The sequence below is a fragment of the Gopherus evgoodei genome, chromosome 2, assembly GCF_007399415.2.
Source record: "Gopherus evgoodei ecotype Sinaloan lineage chromosome 2, rGopEvg1_v1.p, whole genome shotgun sequence".
Classification (NCBI taxonomy): Eukaryota; Metazoa; Chordata; order Testudines; family Testudinidae; genus Gopherus; species Gopherus evgoodei.
The window spans coordinates 66592668-66619379 of record NC_044323.1 but is presented as its reverse complement, the minus strand read 5'-3'; the positions used below and the strand labels follow the sequence as shown (position 1 = coordinate 66619379).

General features: G+C 41.6%; 1 protein-coding gene across 5 annotated transcripts in view; it reads right to left on the bottom strand.

Moving 5' to 3' along the window:
• PLCL2 (phospholipase C like 2) overlaps window positions 1-26454 on the bottom strand; it is a 206240-nt gene extending 179786 nt beyond the window's left edge. For 3 of the 5 annotated variants that reach the window (XR_003998822.1, XM_030550907.1, XM_030550910.1), the window contains exons 1-2: window positions 26210-26445; window positions 24714-25257 (exon numbers count right to left, since the gene is read on the bottom strand). Coding sequence is in view for 4 of the 5 variants with exons in the window: in XM_030550907.1 (XP_030406767.1) it covers window positions 24714-25028 (315 nt within the window). In the remaining variant the exon portion in view is untranslated. Of the gene's footprint in view, window positions 1-24713; window positions 25258-25533; window positions 25815-26209 lie in introns of those variants that run through there. The other 2 variants (XM_030550908.1, XM_030550909.1) reach the window with 2 other exon arrangements.
• Between the last annotated feature and the right edge of the window lie 258 nt (window positions 26455-26712).

Here is a 26712-nt window from a genome sequence, read left to right as displayed (position 1 = left end):
ATTTTTTTTCCTTTACAGGAATTCTATTGACATCATCCTCCCATGTCAGATGATCACGCCAACCAAGCAGCACAAAAGGGAAAATTTAGACAGGACCTAGTAATTGAAAAGTCAGAGTCACAAGTCTCAATAGTAGATAAAACAGAGGTCAAGGTCAGAGTTAGCATGATCAGCACTCCAGCTATCAGAGTACACTTATTTATAGAAAGGCATCTTGGCATCAAGAAAACAAAATTATATGCTGCTTGTCAGAGGGTAGCTGGACCTTTGAAGGGGTCAGGAACTCAGCCTACCTCCTACAGGCTCCACAAGGGGAGAATGAGGCAACTCAGATTCACTTGGGACTAATTCGGGGGTGGGGGGAGCAAGAAGGGCAATTTGCTTCAGGCCCCAGGCCCCACAGGGGCCCCCACGAGAGTTTTTCAGGGCCCCTGCAGCAAGGTCCTTCACTCGCTCTGAGGGCCCTGGAAAACTCATGGGGCCCAGGCCCCCAGAGTTTCTTCCGCTCCGGGTCTTCGGCGGGGGGTCATTCTGCTCTGGGACCTGCCGCCTAAGTGCCCCAAAGACCCATGGCGGGGGGGTCCTTCTACCCCAGGACCCGCCGCTGAAGTGCCGGGTCTTCGGCAGCAATTTAGCAGCGGGGGACCTCCACCGCCAAAGACCCCAGGCTCCCTGAATCCTCTGGGAGGCCCTGAACTAATTAAGTCACTAAGTAACTAGGAAGCAGTTAATTAGGCAGGGAAGTACCCAGGCATGATAAAAGGAAGCTACTCTCAATGGGAGGGCTTCTCAGGAGTAACCTGGTGAGGGGCTCACCAAGAAAGGAAGCTAAGGGAGAATGTTCCTAGGTGACGGAGGCTCTGAAATGGAGAAGCTATTAATGCCACATCTCAGCAGAAACTGGCCCCATTTAAGGACTTTACCAGGTAGCAACAGAAGCCCCAAATCAAAGAAATGATATATGGTTCCAAGGAAGGGTCCTCATAGTTTGACTGTGGGGATTTTGAGCCAAGAGGTGAGAACTTTCCCTAGCTGAAGACAAGAGAAACTGATCCAGAAGGGGGTTCTGGGTCAAGAGATCCTCATTGGTAAAGAACCTGGACATAAGGGAAGGTTGATGGACTTCATTAAGGTTAACTCAGCTCCTCCCCTTCAGCTAGTGACTCTGCAGTGGAGGCCTATTTGTATAATGCTCCACCTTGAGTTAAACAAACTATTACCCTAAAGGGGCACTGTTCAATATACATAAGCCTTACTGGACTTCTTGAAACCCACAAGGGGAAATTGAAGTGGAGACATAATGGTGATGCTGCACCAGGCCACCAGGAGGCACTCCAGAGGCATAGTGGATATGACTAACCGCAAATGCTCCAGATTGGTGAATGTATATTTGCATGAGAAAACTTTTAATAGTAATTTATTTCTATTTTATCTCAATTTATATAGTTTTTAATGAAAAAATTTCACACTGTAACAAACTAAATTGTGTTACAACAAATATTTTGTTAAGGAAGAAAAGTCCTTGCTTTTCATAGATAAATTTAAAAATTAATTTGCCCAGATACACAATTAACCGGATAGATATGGGACGGTTCCATGCTGCTGAATTTCTGCCTCAAGTTATGGCAAATGCTTTGAGAGTTTAATGTGGTGGGTGACCATCAACAGTATCTACACAATAGAACTTTAATGCACAAGGAATTACCAACCCACATGAAAGTAAAATATTTTTAAGTAAACGTATAAAAATGTTGCATTAGTCCTAAACCCAAACACAAATTTAAAATATAGAAAACAAAAGATGCTCCAATCTATAAAGTGACTCTTCCCTTCAGACTGCAACAGGTGCAGTACAGAAGTTCCTTCTGTTCTTCCACTGGCAGTTTGGAGAGTGCATGTGGCCTTCTCTCTGGGATGTCATCTCTAGCAAACATTGCTGTTCTCAAAAGCAGGATGGAGACAAAAGAGGGTGAAAACAAAATTTTGATCCATGTATGTAAGACATCTATTGTAAAATGTTGGATATAAGCAACAGACTATTGCTAGTCTAGGAACTACCATAAAAGGAACTGTATTTCAGGAGAAAAAAAAAGTAAAAAATGATGCATTAGTATAATTCAAATTACTAACACTTTTTAAAGAGGTTCCAATTCAACTATTATAACATTCTACCATTTTAATTAAATGCTCTGAGATATAGGTAAGTGTCTATATTTTACAGCAATTAAAGAGAATCAAGCACCACACTGAACTCCTAGACATTTCGGAGTTGTGGAAATTGAAGAGAGGGAGAAGAGAGACTGTCTGGCAGAATCACTAATCAAAATGCAATTGTACTCACAAAATTCTATGCAGTGTCAAATACTGTATTTCCTTGTGATGGATATCCACAGTACTTAGAGTAAAATAATCCTGTGCTTCTTTATCCTCAGTTTCAAAGATTGTCCGTTTTGCTTGAGCAGTTATATAGAATATAACTAATAATATCTAAGTGTATGAGAGATGTATAGCACTGATAGCATCACATCACAATAATTCAAAGTTTTATCACTATGTGAACAGTTAAAACATGAGAACCAGAAACCTAACTATAGTAATGGCATATCATAACTGCTACAGTAAAAGCTGTGACCTTTTTTAAATGACACAGTTAGTTAGGTACTGAATTACACATTCTGATGTCTCTCAGTGATAGTTGCCTCATCATTCCTTGTAGGAAGTGGCTATAAAGTCTGCAAAACACACCCCTGAACATGCCAACATACCAAAGATACTAAATATGAAGAAAAGATAACTGGGTATTTGCCTGGGTATTTGCAATACTAGTGTAACGCCAACGGACCCCTGTCATAGGAGGCGGGCTTGAACCTGGGACCTCTGGAGCTTCGTGCATGAGCCTCTACCCATGAGCTAAAAGCCAACGGGCTGTCAGCTAAGGCCACGTCCAGACTAGGAATTAAAATCGATTTTAGATACGCAACTTCAGCTATGAGAATAACGTAGCTGAAGTCGAATTTCTAAAATAGAGGTACTCACCAGTCTGGACGGCGCTGCATCGATGTCCGCGGCTCTCCGTGTCGATTCCGGAACTCCGTTCGGATTGATGGAGTTCCGGAATCGATGTAAGCGCGCTCGGGGATCGATACACCGCGTCCAGACTAGACGCGATATATCGATCCCCGAGCAATCGATTTTAACCTGCTGATGCCGCGGGTTAGTCTGGACGAGGGCTAAGGCAGTACAGCAGACTCATAAATAGCTAGATATAGCTATCTTCCCCCTTCCTCTGCCCTGCAGCTGCTAAGTAATCTCCCCTCAGAATAAGGACTCAAGTAGATTTCCAGTAAGAAAACTGGGTTCCCAGTGTTACTTATCAGCTTTGTGTTCTTGGGAAACCAGAGTGCAGTACCCAGCCTATCTGACTCACAAAAGACCATCCCCACCCACCCTCTGCTTGAACCAAAACCAATCAGAAGAAAGACTTACAAAAAGCAATGAAAAGGCAGTGGGAGACACACCTAAACTCCTGGGATAAGGAAACTCCCCTAACCTCATTTGCATCGAAGATGGGACAAAAAGGCATCTCTATTAGCATACAGAATGGAGAACAGAGATTCCAAGGCAAGAACCTCATGGGACTCTGGAACCAGAAAAGCTAGGAAGCACTGCATGACGGGGGATCTCTGCTCTAGGTGTTAATGAACCCGCGCCTGCACACACCGAGCTCAGCAGTTATCAGACCAATTCTAGTAATAAATTCTTTATTGTTATCCAAAATAGTGAAGCTCCGCAATTGCACTGTGAGCTCCCTCCAAAGAACACCGCCCACAGCCAGTTCCTATTGTCTAGCCTGAACAAAACAACTTTGGTATACTCCCTTGAGCCACCAGTTTACACATAAACAAATCTAGAGTTCTCCCTTGAACCTACAAAAACCCCTATCCATGCTCAAGTAAGGGCTTGGCTACACTCGAAACTCCGGAGCGCTCCCGTAGCAGCGCTTTGAAGTGCGAGTGTTCTCGCGGCGCCAGCGCTGGGAGAGATCTCTCCTAGCGCTGCAGGTACTCCACCTCCCTGTGGGGATTAGCTTGCAGCGCTGGGAGCTGCGCTCCCAGAGCTGGGGCACTGTTTACACTGGTGCTTTGCAGCGCTGTAACTTGCTGCGCTCGGGTGTGTTTTTTCACACCCCTGAGCGAGAAAGTTGCAGCGCTGTAAAGCGCCAGTGTATCCAAGGCCTAAGTTTGGGACAAAATGAGCAGCTAAAATGGACTGTGTAGGGCAGATGCAGGTTAAGTGTTCTGATGCCTAGATCCAAAATCTGCATCAGTTCCATTGGGACTTAATCTTCCCCTAGCTGATCATGCTGAGGGCTCTGCCTGTCTCCAGCACTCTGGACCCTCAATTACCACCACCACCTTGGACCCCTGATCGAGAGAAACCAGTGTTCTCGCTCTTTTTTTCCTTTGTTTGTTTTACTTTGGTCACTAAAATTGCCTTATTAATTGTTGCACATTACAAACTAAGATAAGTAATTCTACTAAAATTCTCCAAATTATTTTCCTCAAAGTATCTGAATGAAAACTGCCATACAAACATCAGTTAGTGCACTTCTGATTCCTGTGTCTGGACAAGTCCTGCAAGGCCTCTGGCTCTTTGTCTATTCTGATGCAATTCAGAACAGTATAGTAATTTTGGGGATTTGTAAACTATCACGGTCCTAATATACACTTAAGAGTCAAATCTAAAAGATCTTTTCACAACAAAATAATGTTACAACATAAAGGAAGAATGAAATAAGTCACAAAAATACAAACGTTGACAAAAAATTAAATCTACTAGGTATAACTTCTATCTACAGTTATCTCGCTGTGAAAAGCCAAACAGAAAAAATAGTTCTGTCTGCCCCACACAATAGTTGTCTAAATGCAAGATAAAAATCAAATTATATAGAGCTAACACCTCACAATATTATCGCAACTCTTTTGATAGTTGGTGTTTTCCTTAAAGTCCCAGCTCCAGAGTCATATGACTACATGAGCATCAGCTTTCATTTTTTAAAAATTGTTTACATAGGGGCTGGAACTGGAGGTGCTATCGCACCCCAGCTTGAAGTGGTTTCCATCATATACATGGTTTACAGTTTGGTTCAATGGCTGTCAGCATCCCCTCTAAACAAATTGTTCCAGCACCACGATAGCAATTGTGAATGCTAGAAACAAAGACTTTAAAAACATGAAGTGAGGGTATTCCAAAGCCACAGAAACCAGAGGACAAGTGAAAAGAACCCAAAATACATTATTTTTCAAATCTCATCTTTAAGCCATTCTTATGATTTTGGGGGCCTGATTCATGCTTTTTCAGCATTCAGGTTGGCAATACTGCACAAGCACATATACTGTATCTTAAAAAATTATATATATTAATATGTAAAAATCTGAAGATGGTGGATTAAGAGGACAGGAAAGCAACATATGTGAACCACATGCTTTACATTGGAGAATTTTATTATTTTAATAGAAAGAAAGGGAGAGAAGCAGTGGGCGGGAAACAGTTTTCTTTCAGCCATCTGTGTCTGCACAGCAGGGCAATTCAACTAGGAGGTCTGAGGAACACCCAGAAGAAGGGTGGGGACAGGGTAGTTCATTGATCATGCTTATTAGCTTGCTTTTCTTGACATTTTATAGAAAGCCGTCATTATGGGCAAGCAGTCTTACACCTCTTATGTATTCATAATCTGTGAGCTGGGTCAATCAGCGCTCAAAGGTGGGGGAGATTATAAATACAGAATTCAGCTCCTCAGTGTAAGATCCAGAGAAGTGTTGGCTGTCAGGCTAGTCTCAACACCTGTAACATTCTGGATACAGGCTACAGATTTCCTATCTGACCACATACTGAGAAGAGCGAGTCACCTATTAACCAAAGGCCTAAATGCTGCTAACTAGAAGGAACCATCAGATTGTTTACTGACAAAACAAAAGCATTTGGATTTTGTGCTGAGGTCTGCAGTTTCCTTTTTCAAGATCTTAAGAAATACAGGTGATACACACACTCTACACCTTAGGTCACATTATTGACTGAGAAATCACTTTTCAAAGGAAATCAGAGGGCCAAGAATTTGTTTGTGTGTGCTCAAGTGTAAAATTTGATGCTGAAAGCTTTCTATCGTTATACAGATGATAAAAAACAGAATTCCATATGCATTTATAACAATAGCAACAGTTTGTGAAAGATAGCATAACAAGAAACACTGGTTTTACTACCTTACAGTTTGTTTTCAAAATTAAGAAATATTTCAAATACTCTTTACAAACAGTGTATTAAATATAAATGTTTGTTTACTAAGCAACTGTGCGGTACTCACTCTTTGAAACTTAGTGGAGGTTATTACTAACATCTATATTCAGGATTTTGAATGCAATGGTCCAGGGATTTGACTCTATATATACTCTTTCCTTCTTCAATTCCCATCCACCAGCTCAGCAGCAACAAGGAACCCAAATGAAGACTTTCTACCATATTCTGTTTTGTATCAAATTCATGGCTTTGTTCATAACTAAACCCTTTTGCTCTCTGTCAGTCTTCACCAAGTCTAACCAATGCATCTTTGGTCTTCCTCTATTTCTAGTTCCCTTGCACTACGGTACATATTGCCAGGTATGGCGTCCTTTTTGGGCTGTTCTTGACACATATCCAAACCACAGTCATCCTTCTTGAATCTTCTGTAATAGTGTTATTTCCTGCCCTGGCTGTTTTCTTATCACTTCATTTTCTGCAATCTCAACTCACTCAGTATTCTCCTCAGCCCGTTCATTTTAATAGTCAGTATCTCAAATTTGTTGACTTTCTTCATACTCCAACATTCTGAGATGTACAGCAGTATCAGCGTAACAATTGTCTCATATACGCTTATTTTCACTTTTATCAGAATATCTTTAACCTTCTATATCATTCAGAGTTTTCCAAATGCTGTAGCGGCTAGTTCAATGCTTACTTGAGTGTCATATTCAAAATTTTCATTCTTAGATACTAGTCCTCCAAGACACACTTTTTCTGATCGTCTCCAACTTTGACCTTTACATCTTTCTCTTCTCTTCCGATTGCCATAGTTTTCATCTTCTCTGTGCTGATCTTCACTCAGAATTTTCTGCTATCCCAGGCTATCTTGTCCGTAATTCTCATAAATCCTCATTGGTCAATGCTATTAGGTCAATATAATCTGTGAATTATTCACTGTCCTCTCACATAACATAACTCCTTTTTTCCATCTCCCAGTGTTGTACCCATTACTGCTTCCAGTACCAAGCTGAACAAATCTAGCAATAGTGTGCATCCTTCTTTCACTCCTACGATCATCCTGAACCATTCCATCAACTTCTAGTCTACTCTCACCACACTCAGTGATTTGCTATAGTTTTTTGGGGTTGTTGTTTTTTTTTGAATCAGCTTGATGATTTTTTTCTGAATGTCACACAGTCTCAAGACTTGCCATAACTCTTACTGACAAATGTTATCAAAAGCCTGTTGAAGTCTATAAAGTTCTTGTAACAGGGTTAAGAGTTATTTTCTATGTATTTCTGCAATAATCAGTCTTATCACAAATAGCTGATCTATTGTATTTCATCCTGATCTAAATCCGGCCTGTTCTTCTGCAAGCACCAGTTCCCCATACTGCTTCATTCCCCTCTGCAATCATAGCGAATATTTTTCCCAGCACAATCAATAAGCTGATTCCTCTGTAGTTCTTGCACTCACTATTATCACCCTTTCTATAGATTGGTACTATTATCACTTTCCCCTACTTGCTCAGCACTTCTTCTTGCTTGTAAATCTTGTTGAATAGATTGTGCACAGCCCTTACTGTGTTTCTTGCCTGCTTGCAACAGCTCTGTGGTTATGTTGTCACTTCCTGGCACCTTTTCCTTTTTCAAAACTTTCTATTGAGATCTTTACTTCCTCTAAGCTTTCCAGCATCTCCTGTGTTCTGTATGTCTTACAGCTCTTCAAAATATTATTTCCATAACTTATTCTTTATTTATTCATCCTCAATTATTTGTCCATACTTGTCTTTCACCATCACCATCAATTCATATCCCCTAGTTCTTATATTACAATACAATCCCATGCTGCATTTCTTTTTGCATATTCTTCTGCTTCTTTACATTGTTCATTTATCCAGTTGTTTGTCTCTCTTCACTTTGTTTTATCTCTTTAGTCAACGTACTGTATTCAGCCTCTTACATTTGCGTCTTCCTTTTTATTCTCTAGCTACTTACACTTGTCACTCAACTGCAACACTTCATCAGTTATCCACACTGGTTTCTTTGTTTTCCACCTTGTAGCCCAATGCTTGTTCAATAACCCGTGTCATCCCATTTTTATACTATTCCATCTCTCTTCAACATTCTTTACTTCTTTCACCATGCTCTCAATCTGATTAATATGTACGCTAACTTATTATCTGAGCAAGCATTGTTTATATATGATCTGCATAACAGCACACTGCAATTCATCTGCAATTCACAAGTACAAAGTCTATCATGTTCTTTGTTTCCCCATCATGGATAGCCAATGGTTCCTCTGAAGCATTCCTTGTTGAATCAGTGTGTTTGTTAACACCAAGTTATTACTTAGGGTACTGAATTTCTGCCTCTCTGCTCTTTCATTTTCTTCAACAAGTCCAAATCTGCCTATTGCTCCAGTCCAGGAATTCCACTCCAATCCTACTTTTGCACTGCAATTTCCCATAAAACATATATACATTATTCAGGACTTTTCCAAAAATACAACATAATTCACTCTTTGCTGACATGCAAGTCAAAGTGAGATTCAAGGAAATGGGAGCAATATTTGTCCCCATCCCCTTCTAAACACATTCCAGGGCACTGAACTAGGAGTCAAGGGACTGGGGTTCTGTTCCATGGCCTGCCAGTGATGTGTTGTGACACCCTGGCCAAATTTCATCATCTTTTTGTATCTATCTCCCCTTCTACCCAGTCTTATCTATTTCCATGCATGTTTTTACATGTATTTTGCATTCCCCCTATCTCTTTTTTTAAATAGCCTTATTTAACTTAGTTATTTGTTTTTTTCCCCTGCACTTTTAAAGCTGTGTCTTTTTTGGAAATATTAATCTTATTTAAATATTTGAGACTGGGCTCATAAAACAGAATTTCACTAATAACAGAGATCCATTGCATATGACTGAATTTGGTACATTTGAAGTAAGTGTAGTAGTCAATAAAAAAGAATAATATCACAAAATATACTTATCTGGAGACTTGACAGTTTATTTTAATTTCAAAATATATGTACTGCAGTATACTTTGTAAAGTAATACATTATTAGTACACAACAATGTGCCTGAAATCAAATATTTCATAAGAAGTGGGGATACTGTGTTTTTTGGGTTGTTTTTGCCTTTAAAAAAAACAAAAAGATTATAAATTGTGCCGATTAGCAAGATTCTAGTTTATGGAAGGATGTGTTATCTGTTGTATGTTTCTCAGACTATAAGACTATATTCTTATAAACTTTATGCACTATTACCAGCTAAAAAACTTGAGTCATGAGCACTTTCATGAGGGGATGGGAAGTTTTGATTTGTTGTAAGGAAACTTAAAGAGGGGGTCCCCTAGGTTAGATTGTATGCAGGCCCCATTTAGTCTTAATTCACCATTGTGCAGACATTAAAGATTTTAATGGCATCCAACGTATATATTAAAGTGATTGTTCTGACAGGCAAGAAACGTATTGCCTTCATCTCAGGATTATTCACTTCATCTTTAAGAGGCAAAAAGTGTATATGATGTGGCCTAAAACTTCCTCACTCCAGCTTTAAAATGTAAATGATATCCTTTGACAAACTAATTATGACCATAAGCATTAGAGAAATGAGTAATACTAGGCAAAAAGTTTGAACCACTCTGGGCCAGGCAGAAAGCAATAACTAAATTTTGTAACTATAGATTTCTAGTCTGCATATACAAGCACAGATTTTCATTTCACAGTGTTTTACATACAATATATTTTAAGATATTAGTGACCTATATTGCATTATAATTGAATACATCATAAACGTTATATTTCCAAATCATTAAATCATAAGTACAGTAACTACTTTAACAGCATCTGAAATATTACACATATTCTAAACTGATACTATTCCAATGCAGATTAGCAAAAAACAGATGTTATAAAAATCACAAGTTTATATCACTTCCATGCAAAAGAAAATATGCATTTAGTCATGGTCAGATCAGGCAATGGAGTACTGTACAATGTCTTTATTTAAGTTGATATCTAATTTCTTAAGCACACAAGGGGCAATGAAACTGGAAAGGCTCAGAATAAATTCAGCAATTAATTATTCATTTTACAATATTTCCAACAAATACGGATAGTTTGCAAATTATACAGTAAAAACTGAATGTAAGGATATAATTTTAACCAGAGTTTATATCAACTCAAGACCCTTTAGATTTGAGACAACTGGTAAACTCTCAGAAAACAAATTTTAGAGGCTTGGGTCCAAAGGAGTATTCAGATTCACTTTTCTTGCATCTCTTTGCAGTCTGCTGCTATCTAGGCAGGTAGTGAGAATATACATGCTAAAATCTCACTCTCCAGAGTTTCCAAAAGCAGGATTGTAGTAAATTTCACATGCCTACCCATGAAAAGAAAAGAAAAGTGGGGAAACTGAAAGGACAGATAACATGAGACACTGGATTAGATGTGGAGAGTACGGCACACGTGATGCAGTTGATGTCACTAAACTTGTATGTTATATTAATCACAAGTCACTAGTAGTGATAAACAGCAAAAACGTCAACAACCACCACCCACCCACCCACCATGATATGTGGGAAGTTTTCCCTACAAGTGTGGGAGCCTAAGCTAACAATTCCTGCAGTTAAAGTTCAAGCTTAAAGCTTTGGAGGTGGGAGGGAAAAGTCTCCCAGTCCTTATGACTGAGCAGATAATCTTCCAAATGTGAATTCAGTGCAAATCCATGTGGTGTTATCTTCTTAAGTCTGCAGATAAACAGTTTCAGTGCCTCTGCTTGAGCTAACAAATTTTACTGCTACTGCTTGGAAAAGCAACAAGTCCCTGGTCAATTTCACAGCTACTCTTCTGTGAGGAAACTGTAAAATTATCAAAAATCAGGTCATGCTGACAATGCTTGGCAAAGCTATTATGACTATGTCTACACTACCACTGGGACCATGCCTCCCAGGCTAGATAGACAGACACTAGCTCAGCTCCAGCTAGCATGCTAAAAACAATCGCAGCATGGACAATGGCTACCTGAACTCTGACCAAGGGTGTCAGGCAAGCTTGCACTATGGTAAGTAGCCCATCTATTTTTAGCACACTCCCAAGCACTTAATCACTAGGGTGAACAACACAAACTACGTAGAGTGGGGAGGGACAGAACAGCAGTTCTCTTTGGCTACTTCCAGATAGCAGGAGAGGACTATGAGGCCGAGCGGTAGAGATTAGTCCCTTTCATGGCAGCAAAGAGGCTGGGGAGAATGTTTCTTATTTTGAAGTTAAAGGTTAGAGGCACATACAACAGGAGAAGCCCCCAAATAATACAGGGACTGCACCCTAGTAGATATTTCATACCTTCCCTTTTTCCAGTTAAGATGCAGGACTGGGCTTCTTTCCAAGACATCAACCTTGAACCTTTTGTGGGAAATCTGTCTAGCTGCTTCTCATTTGTATATTTTAGTCTACCTTATAGAAACTATTTGGTAAATTTTTCAGGCCCCAATTGGGTTCTTCTCACAGGTGAAAAATGTTGATGCTTTCTCTTTGTTGATACAGGCTACTATATTAGGGAGTTATCTGACCTCGAAATCACTTTCTCTAGTATGAATTTCCAGAAGACTATAAATGTCCTCCTTTCTTCCCTGGACTAGGGGGATTAGTAGCCCAGAAAAGCCTCAGAAATTGTAATGCAATACTTGTGGTTAAGATGACCCAGGTTGAAATTCTGGCCCTCACTACAGTACATCACAAGACTTCTGTTCACTTTAATAAAGCCAGGATTTCACTCAGTCTAGTACAAGTACATACAAAGCCGACCCTATTTTGATTTTCAGATAGAGAAATATGAAAAACTGGCATAATTAGTAGGGAAATTTATTTAATACTAAAAGCAGCAAAAGGCACACAAGAACATCTAGTCAATTACCATATATTCATTCACCCCCATCTTTTTTAAATTAATTTTTAAAAAAAGAGATGGGAGCTAGTGATACTGATAAGAATCAGCTAAAAAAAGAATCTTGAGAGAAACCAAGAAACAGGCAAAAGACTGATTTCAGAGTAGCAGCCGTGTTAGTCTGTATTCACAAAAAGAACATGCGTACTTGTTACATCTTAGAGACTAACAAATTTATTTGAGCATAAGCTTTCGTAGGCTACAGCTCACTTCATCGGATGCATGTAGTGGAAGATACAGTAGGAAGATATATATACACACACACACAGAGAACATGACTGAGTAACTGCAGTTTTTCATAGACGCAATCAAAAGGAATTCCTCAACAGGCAAAGACAAAAGCAAATCACAGATGAGGGCCCCAGTAGGCTGTGCCACTCATTATTTCAAGGTCAGAATGCTCCAACCTGCAGCCTTCTAGAATTTTTTTGCTTTGGGAGTTCCAGCCATTCTTGCACAGGATGATTAAGGACCCGGAATTGGGATCTGAAGATGGTGGAGATATCTTTAAAGAAAGAAAGGAAATTCTCCTGGCATTGAGGCTTGCTATTTTTCAACTACTAAGACACAACACCCGTTGTCACAATGTGTGTATTTTGAGGCCATATCAGAAAAAAGCCAACTCCATGGAGCACCTTGGACTTCTCTTTCATAGAGGAAGCCAGCTGACTTTTCCACTTGCCATTCAGTAAGTGTTCCAGCTTCGTATAGGGAGTCCACTTCAATGCTAAGATGTTCAGTGGAGAGCCCAGCTTGCCATTAATAATAAGATGACCTTTCATGAACTCTATTCATCTATTTTTTTTTAATCAGAAAGATCCCAGAGAGTGACATTTTCCTGTAGTGTAATGCTGGGCAACTGCTGAATCAATCTCTAGAGCATTACCAGAATTTCTCTTTTTCAGCTGACATTTTATATAGTTAAGGGATGGAAGAAAATAGTGCAAACTGTATCAGGAGAGTAGCAAATATTACTGAATTTATTCATAGTTCGTAAGCTTTTTCTTCTTCTATTATCAAAAAGACTCTTTAGGGCCTTGGGAGGATCAAGCAGAAAGTGTTTAATAGTTGTTGGGTTTTTTTGTTCTGTTTTTTAATAACTAGGTAGATAACAAGTTTAAGCTAAGTGCACTAACACAATTATTTAATTTTCCAAATCTAGATAAAGCTTAACAGTAATTCTGGGACAAAAAAATAAAAAGACCCAAATATTTATATACAAAAGAGAGGTTCCCCAAGACAAAATGGCAGAAGAGGACAAATCAGTCTTTTCCTCTGTTTCTGTGGACTCAATTTCTTCTTTGTCAAGCACAGTTAAAACTCTCCAGAAGTTAAGCTGGGTCTTGCTAGATCAGTTTCTCCCATTAAACTCCTAGAGAAGCATGTTTTTCTTCAGTTTCTACCCCACGTGATCCTGGGAGTTCAGTTGCTCCTAATTTTGAATTTATTTGCTGTGGTAGCTGAGGGAAGACTATGTGCACTTACACAAGCCAGAGTAATTAAATAAAAAGATTGAAGTAAGAAAGGAAAGAATACGGTGACTTTCTTTTCCCCCACTAGTAACTGGAAAAGTCACTTCCTTCAGATCCATAAAAAAAAAAAAAACAAAGAAGTTCCTTCCACAGACATTTCTATAGTAGAGTTTCTCCTTCTGTAGAAAGAGAATCACCTGGGACATCAGTGCTCCTAGGCCAAATCTCCAGTTTGCTACTGTTGTTAAACAAGGCAAGCTGTAGTTTAAGCTGGTGGACCAGCTTAAAAAACACACATTAAAACTACAACTTGCCTTGTCTACTCTAGTAACAACTAACATGTTAACTTTTTTTTAAGTGGAGACAAAGCCCAATACAACAGACCCAACACTACAGGATGTACACAGGCCATTCTTTTGTGGTTCTGAGCATAAGCAATAAAGTTAGGACACTTATATTAGTTTTCTTTAAGTAGTGCTCAAAAAATAATTTTTTCCAGACATCAGACACTGACCTCTAGCTAGTTAAGATAGCAATTCTCTAGTGAGGCCAAGCAGGCAGTACCGTGTGGAAGACCTAGGATGGCCCTCTCATCATCTGCTAGAAGACTGGTACTCTAAGCTTCCCTCTAAGACACAGCTCCTAGACATTGCTATCTTCCCCATGTTTCAGATCAGCTTCGGCTAATAAGAAGCTCAAAGTCTGATAAGCATGAAGCCTTTTCCCCCCAAGTGCTGGGACCGGAAGGAAGCTTTACTGCACTCTCCGCCTCCACAAGGAGTGAAAGGGGGAAAAGGGGCAAGACAATGACAGGGACAATAGCATCACTGATGGTTCAAAATACCCCCTCTCTCCAAAGAGAATTTTAGTGGTCCTTTTCCCTATGAGAGGTGGGGTTGTGAAAGTCAGTGGATCTTATCAGATCCTTCACATTGAGCACTCTACTGATGGATCTGCCTGAAGCACACTAGCGTTTTGCTCTTCCATTCTGACTGTGCGCATCAGGAGAGAGCAGCCAGTGCAGAACTAGACAGCCAATATTGTATTCACTATTTTCAGAATATATGTAAAATCTTCAAGAAGATTTCAGGTGGCAGGCAGCAATATACAACTGCCTCTCTCAGTGAAAGCAAACGCAGGGGGTTTCCAAAAGAGTAGGGAGAGAGGGACAAAGAACATTCACATAGCAGATTTCTGATGGAGTGTCCTAGATCCTCTCTGGTGGCCACAACAACTTCTGAATAAACTTTAACTGAAAGTTATTTTGGAGCCCTTAGAGGTGCAAATCTTCTAAAGGTGAATCAGTGTAGTCCTGTCTTAAGTCAGAAGACAGTCTGAAATAACAGGTGTGTGAACTTTCTGTTTACGGTAACTCCTCACTTAACGTCATCCTGGTTAACGGTGTTTCCTTGTTATATCACTGATCTATTAGAGAACATGCTCGTTTAAAGTTGTGCAATGCTCCCTTATAAGAGAGGAAGCTATTTGGCAGCTGCCTGCTTTGCCCACTGCTTGCAGGAAGAGCAGCCTGTTGGAGCAAGCTGGTGGGGGCTTAGAACCAGGGTGGGCCGGCAGGCACCCTATCAGCTCCCCTAAGTTCCCTGTGCGGCAGCTGCCCAGCAGCCTATCAATTGATGGACAGTTCAGGTGTCCCTCCCCCACATTGCCCTGTGCTGCTCCTGCCCTCTGCCTTGGAGCTGCTCCTGAGAGCCTCCTGTTTGCTGTGTGGGGGGAGAAGAGGGGTGCCAATGCCAGGGTGCCCCCTTCCCCCCATTCCTGTACCCCATCTCCATGGGGTGGGGGGACACAACAGGATTCAGGATGGAGGGAGCTTCTGGCAGCAGCTGCTGTCTCAACTTGATGATCTACTTAAAAAGGCAGTGTACTTAGAGTAGCATCAGCGCACTTAAAGGGGCAATGCGCGTCTCTCTCTTGCGTGCGCACGCACGCGCGCACACACACACACACGGTCTCTCTCACACTTTGGAAAGTTCAGGGAGTGGTGCACTCCAGCGGGATAGCGTAGGTTCATCATCACGTTCAGTTTCGCAGGGAACATTTGCAGCCACTGCCATGCGTCTGTTGTGTCTCCTCCCTCCATTTCTGCTGCCCAGTAGAGCGTGAGGCTACATTAACAGAGAAGCATGTCCCTTCCTGAACATATAGAGCATCTCAGAATTTCCTCCAAAGGACTCGTCCCCTGCACAGTGGCTATTATAAATCACAGCACTAGCAAATCCAAAATCCTCTCAAAATGAAGGATATTTTATTTACATACACATTCTATCTCCCATTTAGAAGCCTATTCTGAAGTGCTACTTTTTTTAACCTTACTCTGCAACCTTACATAATGTAATTTTTTTCTACTTTATTCTGCTGATATGCAAATAAATGTATTCAACCATAGCTAGAAGCTAAATGCATTAATCAGCACGGTTTCATATCACTAGCACTGTAAAAGGAACATGTTTATAGCATGTTACTAAACCATTCAAACAAAGCTTCCAGATCCTAGCAAACACATTAATGCCAAACAAAAATTCCCAAACAAACAAAAACCCCATCAGAGCACGTTTCTTCAAAGAAAAAAGAGTTTAAATGTATTATTTGAAAGGCATTCACAGCACTGTCTCATAGCCAATATCTTAAATAGCACCTATGATGGTGTCCCTAGCTTCTGTTTGCCAGAAGCTGGGAATGAGCCAAAGGGAATGGATCACTTGATGATTACTTGTTCTGTTCATACCCTCTGGGGCACCTGGCATTGGCCGCTGTCAGAAAACAGGATACTGGGCTAGATGGACCTTTGGTCTGATCCAGTATGGCAATTCTTATGTTCAGCCCAGTGACTTCCCAATGGTATAATGCAATCTACCACCCTAAATTCTAAAGCAAACTCTTGCCTTTTGCTGCTGAAGCAACAAGCATGCAACACACATCATTTTAGATTAAGTAAACTCAAGAAGGCGCAAGCAGATTTAGAAACTATCTATCCTCCCCAAACAATAGCTGTGGAGTGCAATGATGTATCTACTACAATGGGAGAAGGAAAAGGAGAGGGGGGAAACCAGGAGGGAAAAGTAACAAGATACAATTGTAAGAGAATCTCAGAAAGACAAGAGACTAGAAATTAATCAATCTAGCAGTCATCTGAGAAACACCTTCAGCTCAGTACTCAATGCCTGCAGCCTTCTAGGCCACAGAGCCTTAGAAAGCCATAGATCCTGGCTATACAGCAATCCAAGAATATGTTTGATGAGATCTTATAGAAAAAAAAAAAGAACATTCAAGCTCTCATGGTATTTTTGTAGGCATTTAGGGCTGCCTATATATATCTTTGGCCAAATACTACCCACTGATCATTGTTGTATAGTTTACTGCATACTAGTTGTCTGCATGCTTCCTCCACCCCTGAAAAAAGTTGCTTTTCAATGGTTTTGCACATACTGTAAAACACTTTGGGTATTCTTTGAGAAGTGACAATATGAGAACTCAAGTTATTTAAGGTAATGGTCTACCTCTTTCTACTACATGGTAGTAATGTTCTGTGAATAAGTACCTTCTCATCTCCTGCATTTCATGAATTCATACTTAAAATCCTAGGTTTCCACTGGATGCATCTCTTAAAACACTCCAGCGTGGGTACATAGCAAAAATTAGTTTAGAAGTTGTTTCTTATGAATAATAAAATAATTTCTGTTGATCCAAGGTATTTCCTGAAATGAATATTATACAACATTCTTACTGCCTTATTTTACAAAATTATGGAAGCTTAAAAAATCAGTTGGAGGTAAATAAAGTTGGAGGTGGGATTCAACATATTTTGCCTTGCCAGTTAATGTAAAAAAAAAAAAAAAAAATCCTCCCACCCATGTATTTAGCATGTATAGATACAGAACTAGTTTCAGTGGCTTTATGTGTTATTTCAGCAACACAGAAGTTGAACTCCTGGGACCAAGATGGCTAAAACAAAAACAAAAAAAAATACACATGGGGGGGAGGGTTTTTTGGGTTTTTTACACTAACTGGCAAGGCAAAATATGTTGAATCCCACCTCCAACTTTATTTACCTCCAACTGATTTTTTAAGCTTCCATAATTTTGGAAACAAACAAACAATTTTTTTCCCCTGTTTACTGAGTGTCAGTTAACTTCTGTAAACAAGTGCCTTTACTGAAAGTGACAAAAGCAATTAGCAGACAGAGACCAGTTTAAACAAAGATTCTGGCAGTCAACTGAAAGAATTCCCATCATTTGTTATAACAATATACTTTTATACAGACTAAACAATGAATGTTAAAACAATGTTTAATTTTAAAAAGCTCTCTTCCCATAGTTTACATTCTGTTAAAACATTGCTACCTTGAAGACTGGGAAACAAAGCATGCTGGCTACACTGTAGGCCTGCACTGTCCTTATTATGATGCTGTCAAGCACTAGGTAAAGGAATTCTACAAAGCATCCAGGAACGTTCCACCACTTTTTGGAAAAGATGTCTCCTCTGCTTTTGAGCTGGACAACTTCCTACTCCTTGCTGCCTGGGCACCAGCACGAGGGTCATTGAGAGCAGAGGAGAGACAAGCTCCCTGCTCTAAATTCCAGTTCCCAGTCAGGTGCAGCTAGTATAGGTAAAGTCCTGTAACTATGGGTTGGCTGGAGCTTGCTCAGGTGCTCTTGCAGGGATGCCACATTCCAGTCATAGATAGAAGCTGTGGAAAGGCCGGGGCATGCTCAGTGAGGACAGGAGATTTTAGCTGCTAAAACAGAAGATGTTTCTACTGAGCATGTGTGAACTTTAATTTTTTAGAGGTTTATAGCCTGACCAAATTTGGGCAGATTTTCATGGACAGCAAAAGACAGCCTCTTTGCCAAATTACAAAGTCCTTCTCCAAAGCATGGGGGTTAAGAGCTGTTTAAAAAAAAAAAAATGGTCATTACATTTTTTTAAACTTGGGCAAAACAACATATTTTCCCCGTGTCTTGTTCTCAGAAATGGCTGAACCAGTTTGGCTAAAATTTTCGAAAAATAATTCAGTCTGAGGCAGACATCTGGCATGGAAAATTTCAGTCCAAAGTGTTAAAGCTTGGTAAATTACAAGCAACAGGGTCTTATGACAGGAAGTGTTAGGTAATCTTAAAAATAGGTAGCACTACCAGCCCTGCCTATAATTACACACACTTTCACACCTATTGCTAGACTAAACTCCAATGCAATGCATTAATTTTCAAAAGTTTACAGATCAGCTCTTGAGACTAGCTTCCAAATTTCAGAAGTTAAACTTTTGGCATGAATAAGTCAAGGTATGTCTGAAGATTCATTTGATGTCTTGTTTTGAAGTTTCAGTTGTGTGGGGGAGCACAACAGGTTGAATTTTCTTTTCATTGTTTTAGGAGGAGTATGTCAGACAACATAATAATCTATTGTCCTCTATTATAGAAAGGATAAGTCCTAAACGTCCCCTCCTGCTGGTCTCTTGTGTCACACTGATATTCAGATTCTCTGTATCAAATGAAACTATTAGAGAGGAGGTCAGAGTGCAGGTGGCAGAAATCACAGCATAAACATTAAACTCCTATACTGAAGATGTGATTGAAACAAAGAAGTTTCTCTCTTTCTCCACCATAGCATCTGCAACATCATAGTAAAGGAAATTACTCCAGGTAGCAGACAGTCTAACGAATTTGGTTGCTTCTGATCAGATACTGTCCAGTGTCTAATGCTTGAGGAATTTTCAGTTTACTTCACAGAAAATGATTTAATCTGGACTGGAGTGGCTGTGTCCATGGGCTAAATTCTATGTCAGGAAAGAGAAGGAGAAGTGGACAGTTTCTTTTCTTGAACTGAGTTTCAGCCAATTATGCTCATTTTGGTTCCAGAAATACTTGAAGAACTTTGGGCTATCACCTACACTAGTCTAGTAGTCTAATAGATAGTCTAGATAGTCTAATAGAGAGACAGAGTCCATTATTGTTGGGGGGGAGGGATAGCTCAGGGGTTTGAGCATTGGCCTACTAAACCCAGGGTTGTGAATTCAATCCCTGAGGGGGCCATTAATGGAACTGGGGTAAAAATCTGGGGATGGTCCTGCTTGGAGCAGGGGGTTGGACTAGATGACCTCCTGAGGTCCCTTCTAACCCTAATAGTCTATGATTGTTGGGGGGGGGGAGGGTTAGTCAACACCTATTACAGGCTGCCAACAATAGCTCAATAAAAAGATGCTAGGTCCTTAGTCAGGAAATTACAATCTTGCCTTATCTCAAGCCTTCATTTGTGGAAAAGGTTATTGTGAAGTATCAGGGGCTCATTCACCTGTTACATCTACTAATGTGTTATATGCCATCATGTGCCAGCAATGGCCCTCTGCCATGTACATTGGCCAAACCAGGCAGCCTCTATGTAAAAGAATAAATGGACACAAATCAGACATCAGGAATGGTAACATACAAAAGCCAGTAGGAGAACACTTCAATCTCTCTAGACTTTCTATAACAGATTTAAAAGTAGCCAACTTCAAAAACAGACTTCAAAGAGAAACTGCAGAGCTACAGTTAATTTGCAAATTTAACACCATTAATTTGGGCTTGAATAGGGACTGGGCGTGGCTGGCTCATTACAAAAGCAATTTCCCATTTCTTGGTATTGGCACCTCCTCATCAAATATTGGGAGTGGACCACATCGACCCTGATTGAATTGGCCCTCCACTTGCAAGGTAACTCCCTTCTCTTCATGTGTCAGTATATTTATGCCTGCATCTGTAATTTTCACTCCATGCATCTGAAGAAGTGGGTTTTTACCCACGAAAGCTTATGCCCAAATAAATCTGTTAGTCTTTGAGGTTCCCCCAGACTCTTTGTTGTTATTGTGAAGCAATTTATACAATATCTTTAAGTCCTCAAATTTTCTGGGGGGGAATTCTAGTCTCATTTTAGACCTAGTTATGATACAGAAATAACTGTGTACTTGCTGGACCATCTCCTCATTCTGGCAGTTGACAAAAAAGTATCTATGCTGATTCTTTTAAATCCATCAGCAGACTGATACCACTAAACACAATATTTTGTTAATATGTTTATAGACTCTGGCAGAGATACACAGAGCTTCTCTTTAACTGCTGTCTTGCTAGCATTGTTGTTTGTATTTTAAAATATTGCACGTCTCAATAATGTTTTGATTAGTACTTCTTATAGACTGAAACAAGTTAAAAATAAATAAGAAATGTTTAGCAAATTATGAGAGGAAGTTGCATCATTTTGTAGCATGTTGCATGTATCTCAGTGAAGAAGCAAGGCATGTCTTGTCAGCTTAGAGGCACACCGCAAATTAACAAGGACATTGAGGTGTACTAGCAAGTGCCTTTCACATCACTGACATATGCAACATGTTGAAACCCCTGAGGGCTATAAATATGACTTCATGAAGAGCCTAACAAAAAAGTTATATGATCATTGCCACTTTTATAGTTTAGTGACAGGAATTATGCCCTATCATTGAACTGAGGAGGAAGAGAAGACACATGAACAGAAATAATACTGCAGCTGTTCATCTTTTCCCATAGCTTACTGTGTTTACCAGAAATAAGAGTATAGACAGACACACCTGTATAGGGAATCTCAAAGTTATGAAGCAGCTTCTGGGTCTTCGGGTGGGAGATTTATTTGTATTATCTGACACCCTGATAGATGAGACACCATATACCAGCTAGGAGAAAGGCAGAAACCTGAAAAAGGCTGGCCCAGGAGCAGCTTGATTGAGGGAGCTACATTCTGACTGCTTAGTTGCAAGCCTATTGAGCTATAAAGATCAGACAGCTGCAGATTAAAGTAATGAAAGGAAAAATATCTCAGGAATATGGATTTTATACTGTGCAAAGGAATTCCTACATTAAATGCAATTATATAGGAAACCTTAGCTAGTAGTAACTCCAAGTTGAATATTCTGGAATATTGCTAATATCCTTCATTCTCCCATCATGCACTAGTAAACCATTTAAGTTCATGAGCTCGACATTTAAACTACAGGACACCCCTGCAAGACACACAAACAAGGCACAGTGACATTTCTGAAAACACTGCCTGGAAAAATCCCTAGTATAACATTTCCCATTCTGGGCAGATGGCACTGTACAGAAGAAAGGAATAATAGAGAGAATAGCTTCATGAACACCAATCCACCCAAGACCCATATCTGCTCCAATATATGCAAGTAAAGCAGCAGGCTTTACTGAAAACAATCCATCTTTACTTGTCCCCACACCATCCTTTAATAGACTTGGCAATGTGTACAGCTCCCATGCTCAGGGCTGGAAGCTTAAGCAGCAGCCCTCACCTCAAGGTCATCTTCCGTTTTTCTGTAATACTTAGCTCAGCCACTTGACCACATCAAGCTTCTACGATTATTTCAGATCCAAGTAGCAAACATCCATCCCATGAGGGAGAAAGAAGAGGGTACAAAAAGAAAAACCATGAGCAAAAAATAATTAAATATAGAAAGATGGAAAAACACAGAACAAACAAAAACAGGAAAGAACAGAGAGGAAAGAAGGAGGATAAGAAAACACAGCAACTGTTCAGAGATACAGGACTAATGGAAGTGGGGTGCACTTGTGTGCCTACCTATTACCAATGAAGGTTCAAAGAAAGGATTGGGAATCACTATCATGCAGTCTTTTGGAGTAAAATATTTTTGGGTATGCCAATTTTCCTATACACATGCACTTCCAAAGAATATAATATTAACTGAGACTACTATTGCAATATAAATTTGCTGTTGTCTCTCTCATATTCCAGGACCAACACAGCTACAACAACACTGCAAACAATTTGTTGTTTACAACTCAGGAGCCCAGACAATATTAAACATGCAAAACAAGGTTTCCTGAAACACTGACCAGATGTTACATCAGTTTACAACTAATTACTACCACCGTTCTTACAGTCAGATCCACTAACATAGCTCCGTAATTCAAATGGATTGTAGAGGGTAAGAAAGCTGCACTTCTTGTTGCACACAGGAGTTTTGCTGAGATTTCACATTAATACCCATTTTCATTGGGAAGGGTAGAGTTTCGCCCAGCATATAAAAATAAGCCACTTAGATTCCAAAAAAAGTTGTATAAACTGGACTATGACAGTGAAAAGACATGTATCTCAATTTATGCTACGTAGTACTAGGTGCACAAGTATCAGATATTGAATGTTAAGATAATACTAAATATTGCTGCTAAAATTGTCAGACTGGCTCCTAATGGTAGGCATCCACAGGATTTTCAAAGCACCTTGAATCCTATAGGAGTCAATGGGAGGAAGGGCACTCAGCAACTCTGGAAGTCAAGCCATTTTCAGTTAGGTACCTAATTTAAGGTACCCAATTTAAGGCACCCAAGTCTAAAAGAAATATGGCCAGAATAATCTCTAAAATTATTGGTGTTCACTGGAATTTTTCATTTAATTTATCTAAAATACAAAGTAAAATATATTAATCAGTACTAAGATAAAATACATTAGTGTTCAAATTTATAAAATTGAGAATTAACAATTAGCAACTTTCAGACATCATTGCTTAAGAAATTTTTACAGAAATAGAACTTTAGAGTTAAAGATGATGTGTGTTTGAGACAATACTATACGTGAAAAGATCACTTTAATACTTCCACATTTGTACTCTTTAGTTTTATTATATTGTACCTTGAAACTCTGTATACTTGTTTGGACTTTACAAACATATAAGCTTGCTATACAAACAGAAATCAGTATCACAACCACATGTTACATACAGGACACAACGCAGTATCTTTTTTTGCACTACCAGAGAGGACGACAAGGGTAGAAATTAACACTGATCTTGTATCAAAAGATTTTTGGCAGGTCCAATGAACATTAAATTATGCAAACACAATGTTCAACTGCCTCTTGATGCTGGGTGTGGTGGAACAATAAATATCACTCTGACAGGAAGGGTGGGTACACTGCTGTCAACCGTGTTCCTGGCTGTCCTTGTCCTCTCCTTGTCTCTCAAACCAAGGTCCTGCAGTCTCATAGAGCACAACTTGAGACACACCACTGGGCTAGCTTTTCCTGATATAATTCACTATTATCCAGCTAGCAAAAATACATATTCTCATTTCAGCATATGTTACTACATGTATCCAAAAATGTGTAACAGGAAGACCAGTTATTTATATCAGTCAGTGAAACTCACCTCTAATGCACTTTTAATTTAAAAAAGTGCATTCTTTTTGTGAGATTTTTTTTAAAGCTCTTTAGGCCTATCTGCTGGAGCTATGAAAGATAATTAACCCAAGACAAACTGTCACCTCTTAAAGGCCTTAGGGTTTATAGAAAGGGAATATCTGTACTTACATAAATGGTTATTGTCAGAAATACTGCATCCCTTCCTCCAATGATTTACATAATATAAAGCCTGCCCTTGTCTGTTCATGTTTAAACATTAGCAGCTGAAATCTACATAAAGGTACCAGTAGACAAAGGTTGCTGCTGAGTAAAGTAGAACAATCTATTACTATATGCACTGACCTCTTTAAGGAGGAAGCCTTCATATTTTACCTTCTCCCATCCCCAGTCCAATGAGCGCCTGGTTTTCCGATCACCTGTGTGTGTGTGTGTGTCTCCCTCTCACCTCCCCAATGGAGCCACAAAATTGCTCTGCACCGGTGCATCCACCATCAGAGAAAATAAGCAGGGATCCTGTCATCCACAGCTTTCAGTGATGCTCATGTTTGTTGCCTTGCTAGTAGCCAACAGGCTATGCCTTTTCTTCCACCTGCTCTGGGCTAGGAACCCTCCAAGATCAATACGATATGAAGAGATAACCTGTGTGTAAGTCCCCTTCTCCCCAACTTGTCCACTATGTACAATGACAGATCAAGTCAGCCCCACCAAATCCAACAAATACTTTCAGCCTGAGATGGACTACGTGAGCCAGACCCCACTTCCTGCATCTCTTCCCGCCAAGGCAAGAAGAAATCCCCGCGGTGTGGTGGGGCAAGCCCTCTTACCTTGATGATACTGCTCCTTCGGGGGATGCCGGATTTGCTTTCCCTCTGTTGCATGGTGGAACATCCTCTCGCTTTGCTGCCGGGGCTGCCGAGCTGGACTGATCCTGTCTCGTCTCCGGCCAGAGCGCAGTCCCCATTGGAGACCCCGCCGCCTGCACTGTCAACACAGGATCTACTGCCGCCGCCGCCTCCTCCTCCTCCTCCCCCGTCTCCTGCCTTGAAAGCCACCTTTCCCTGGACAGGACCCGGGGACGAGGGAAGCCCCCCGCCCCTGGTGCTACCAGTGGCAGCACCCCTGCTGCCAAACTCCGCCATCAACCTCTGCCCCTATAGCTGCAACAATATTGCCGTTCCCCTCCACCCCCTTCCCCGGCTGCTGGCTCTTCTTCCGCTTTTTGTAGATTTAAGATTGGGAAGGGGGGGTGTGCGAAAGTCTCTCTCCTCCACAGATCTGGCAGCTGAAATTGTAAAGCTCCTGTAGGGGTGAGGGGGAAATGTCCTCGAGCCTGCTTCTGGGAGCTGCTGCAGCCCTCCTTTTCAGCACCTGGGAAAGGAAAAAAATGAAACGTGACAGTCTCTCGCTTCACATGAGACTAAAGGGGCGGGGGAGGGGGCAGAGAGCTACAACACACACCACGGACTACAGGGAGAGGAAGGCTGAATGAGATCTGCCTGAAAGACAACACACCACAAAACGCACACAGCAATGGAGGGTGGAAAGGTGTCACACACCACAGGAGGTGCATGTGGACAAAAATCGATGCGAAGTACAGCGGGGGTGGGGGGGGAGGAGATAAATCCTGCCTCTGTTATTACTCACTATTCAATATTTTGGAGGAACTACATCATCCAGGCTGCTAAATTATGAAAAAAAAATCCGTTGCTGGTCGTACTTCCCCAAGGGGGAGACACAAACTTACAGGGGAAAACGACAAGCCCAAATAATACAGCCCCGGCTGAGGGGCGGGCTTAGGAGAAAAGTGTCCCCCTCACACGACCAAAAAGACCCGACCCAAAGACAGAGCCCAGATCAAACCAGGAGCCCGAGGCACCAGACACTATTCAATAACAGACCCGCCTCCTAGCCCTGCCGCCCCCCGCCCCCCTGAGCGTTGAACACGTTAGTTCCCGGCGCTCCAGCTCAGCCAGCCTGGGACCGTTACCCTGCCCACCTCCCCGGGGAGGGGCACCAGAGGCGGGGCCGCCAACTTTCTCCCCTCTTCGCTCCCTGCTGAGCCCAGCCACTCAGCACTGCGCACACCCGCCGTGCGCCCGGCCCTGCCGCCGCTCGCCTCACAGGCAGCCCCCCACGAGCCCTTCGCACCCCCCCGGCCGGCCCCAGGCAGCCCCCCACGAGCCCTTCGCACCCCCCCGGCCGGCCCCAGGCAGCCCCCCACGAGCCCTTCGCACCCCCCCCCGGCCGGCCCCAGGCAGCCCCCCACGAGCCCATCGCACCCCCCCGGCCGGCCCCACCTCTGCCCCCAGCAGACACACACCTCCACAGCCCGGGCGCAGGCGGCACCTCCCGCCGCCGCCGCCGCTTCCCCTCCCTTCCCGCTCGCTCCGCGCTATGGTCGCCGCCTCTGCCCGAAGCCGGATACAGAGATTCGCGTGGCTGCTTCCCTCGCCCGCTGCATCGCCGCCTCGCCGGCCCCGGCACCCCCGAGCGCCCTCACCCGGGAAGAATCTCCGGGGACGGGAGAGCGCGACCGCCCGCACGGCCAAGCAACCCTCGGCTCGGGAACCCCGCCGCCAGCACCCCCATCCGGCGGATCAAAGGCACTCCGCTGCGGGGGAGGATTACGTCCGTCAGTCAAATGTTACCCTCCCCGTCTGGGGCTGGCGCCCTCGCTCTGCTGCTTCGCGGGACCCTCCCGAACTGTAGCAATATGATATTGGAGGGAGATGTTTGAGATCAAGAAAGTCCTCCCCCCACCACATCCTCTTCAAAATCAAAATGTTCAGTCTTCCAGCTCCAACCCTCCAGCAATTCCCCAGG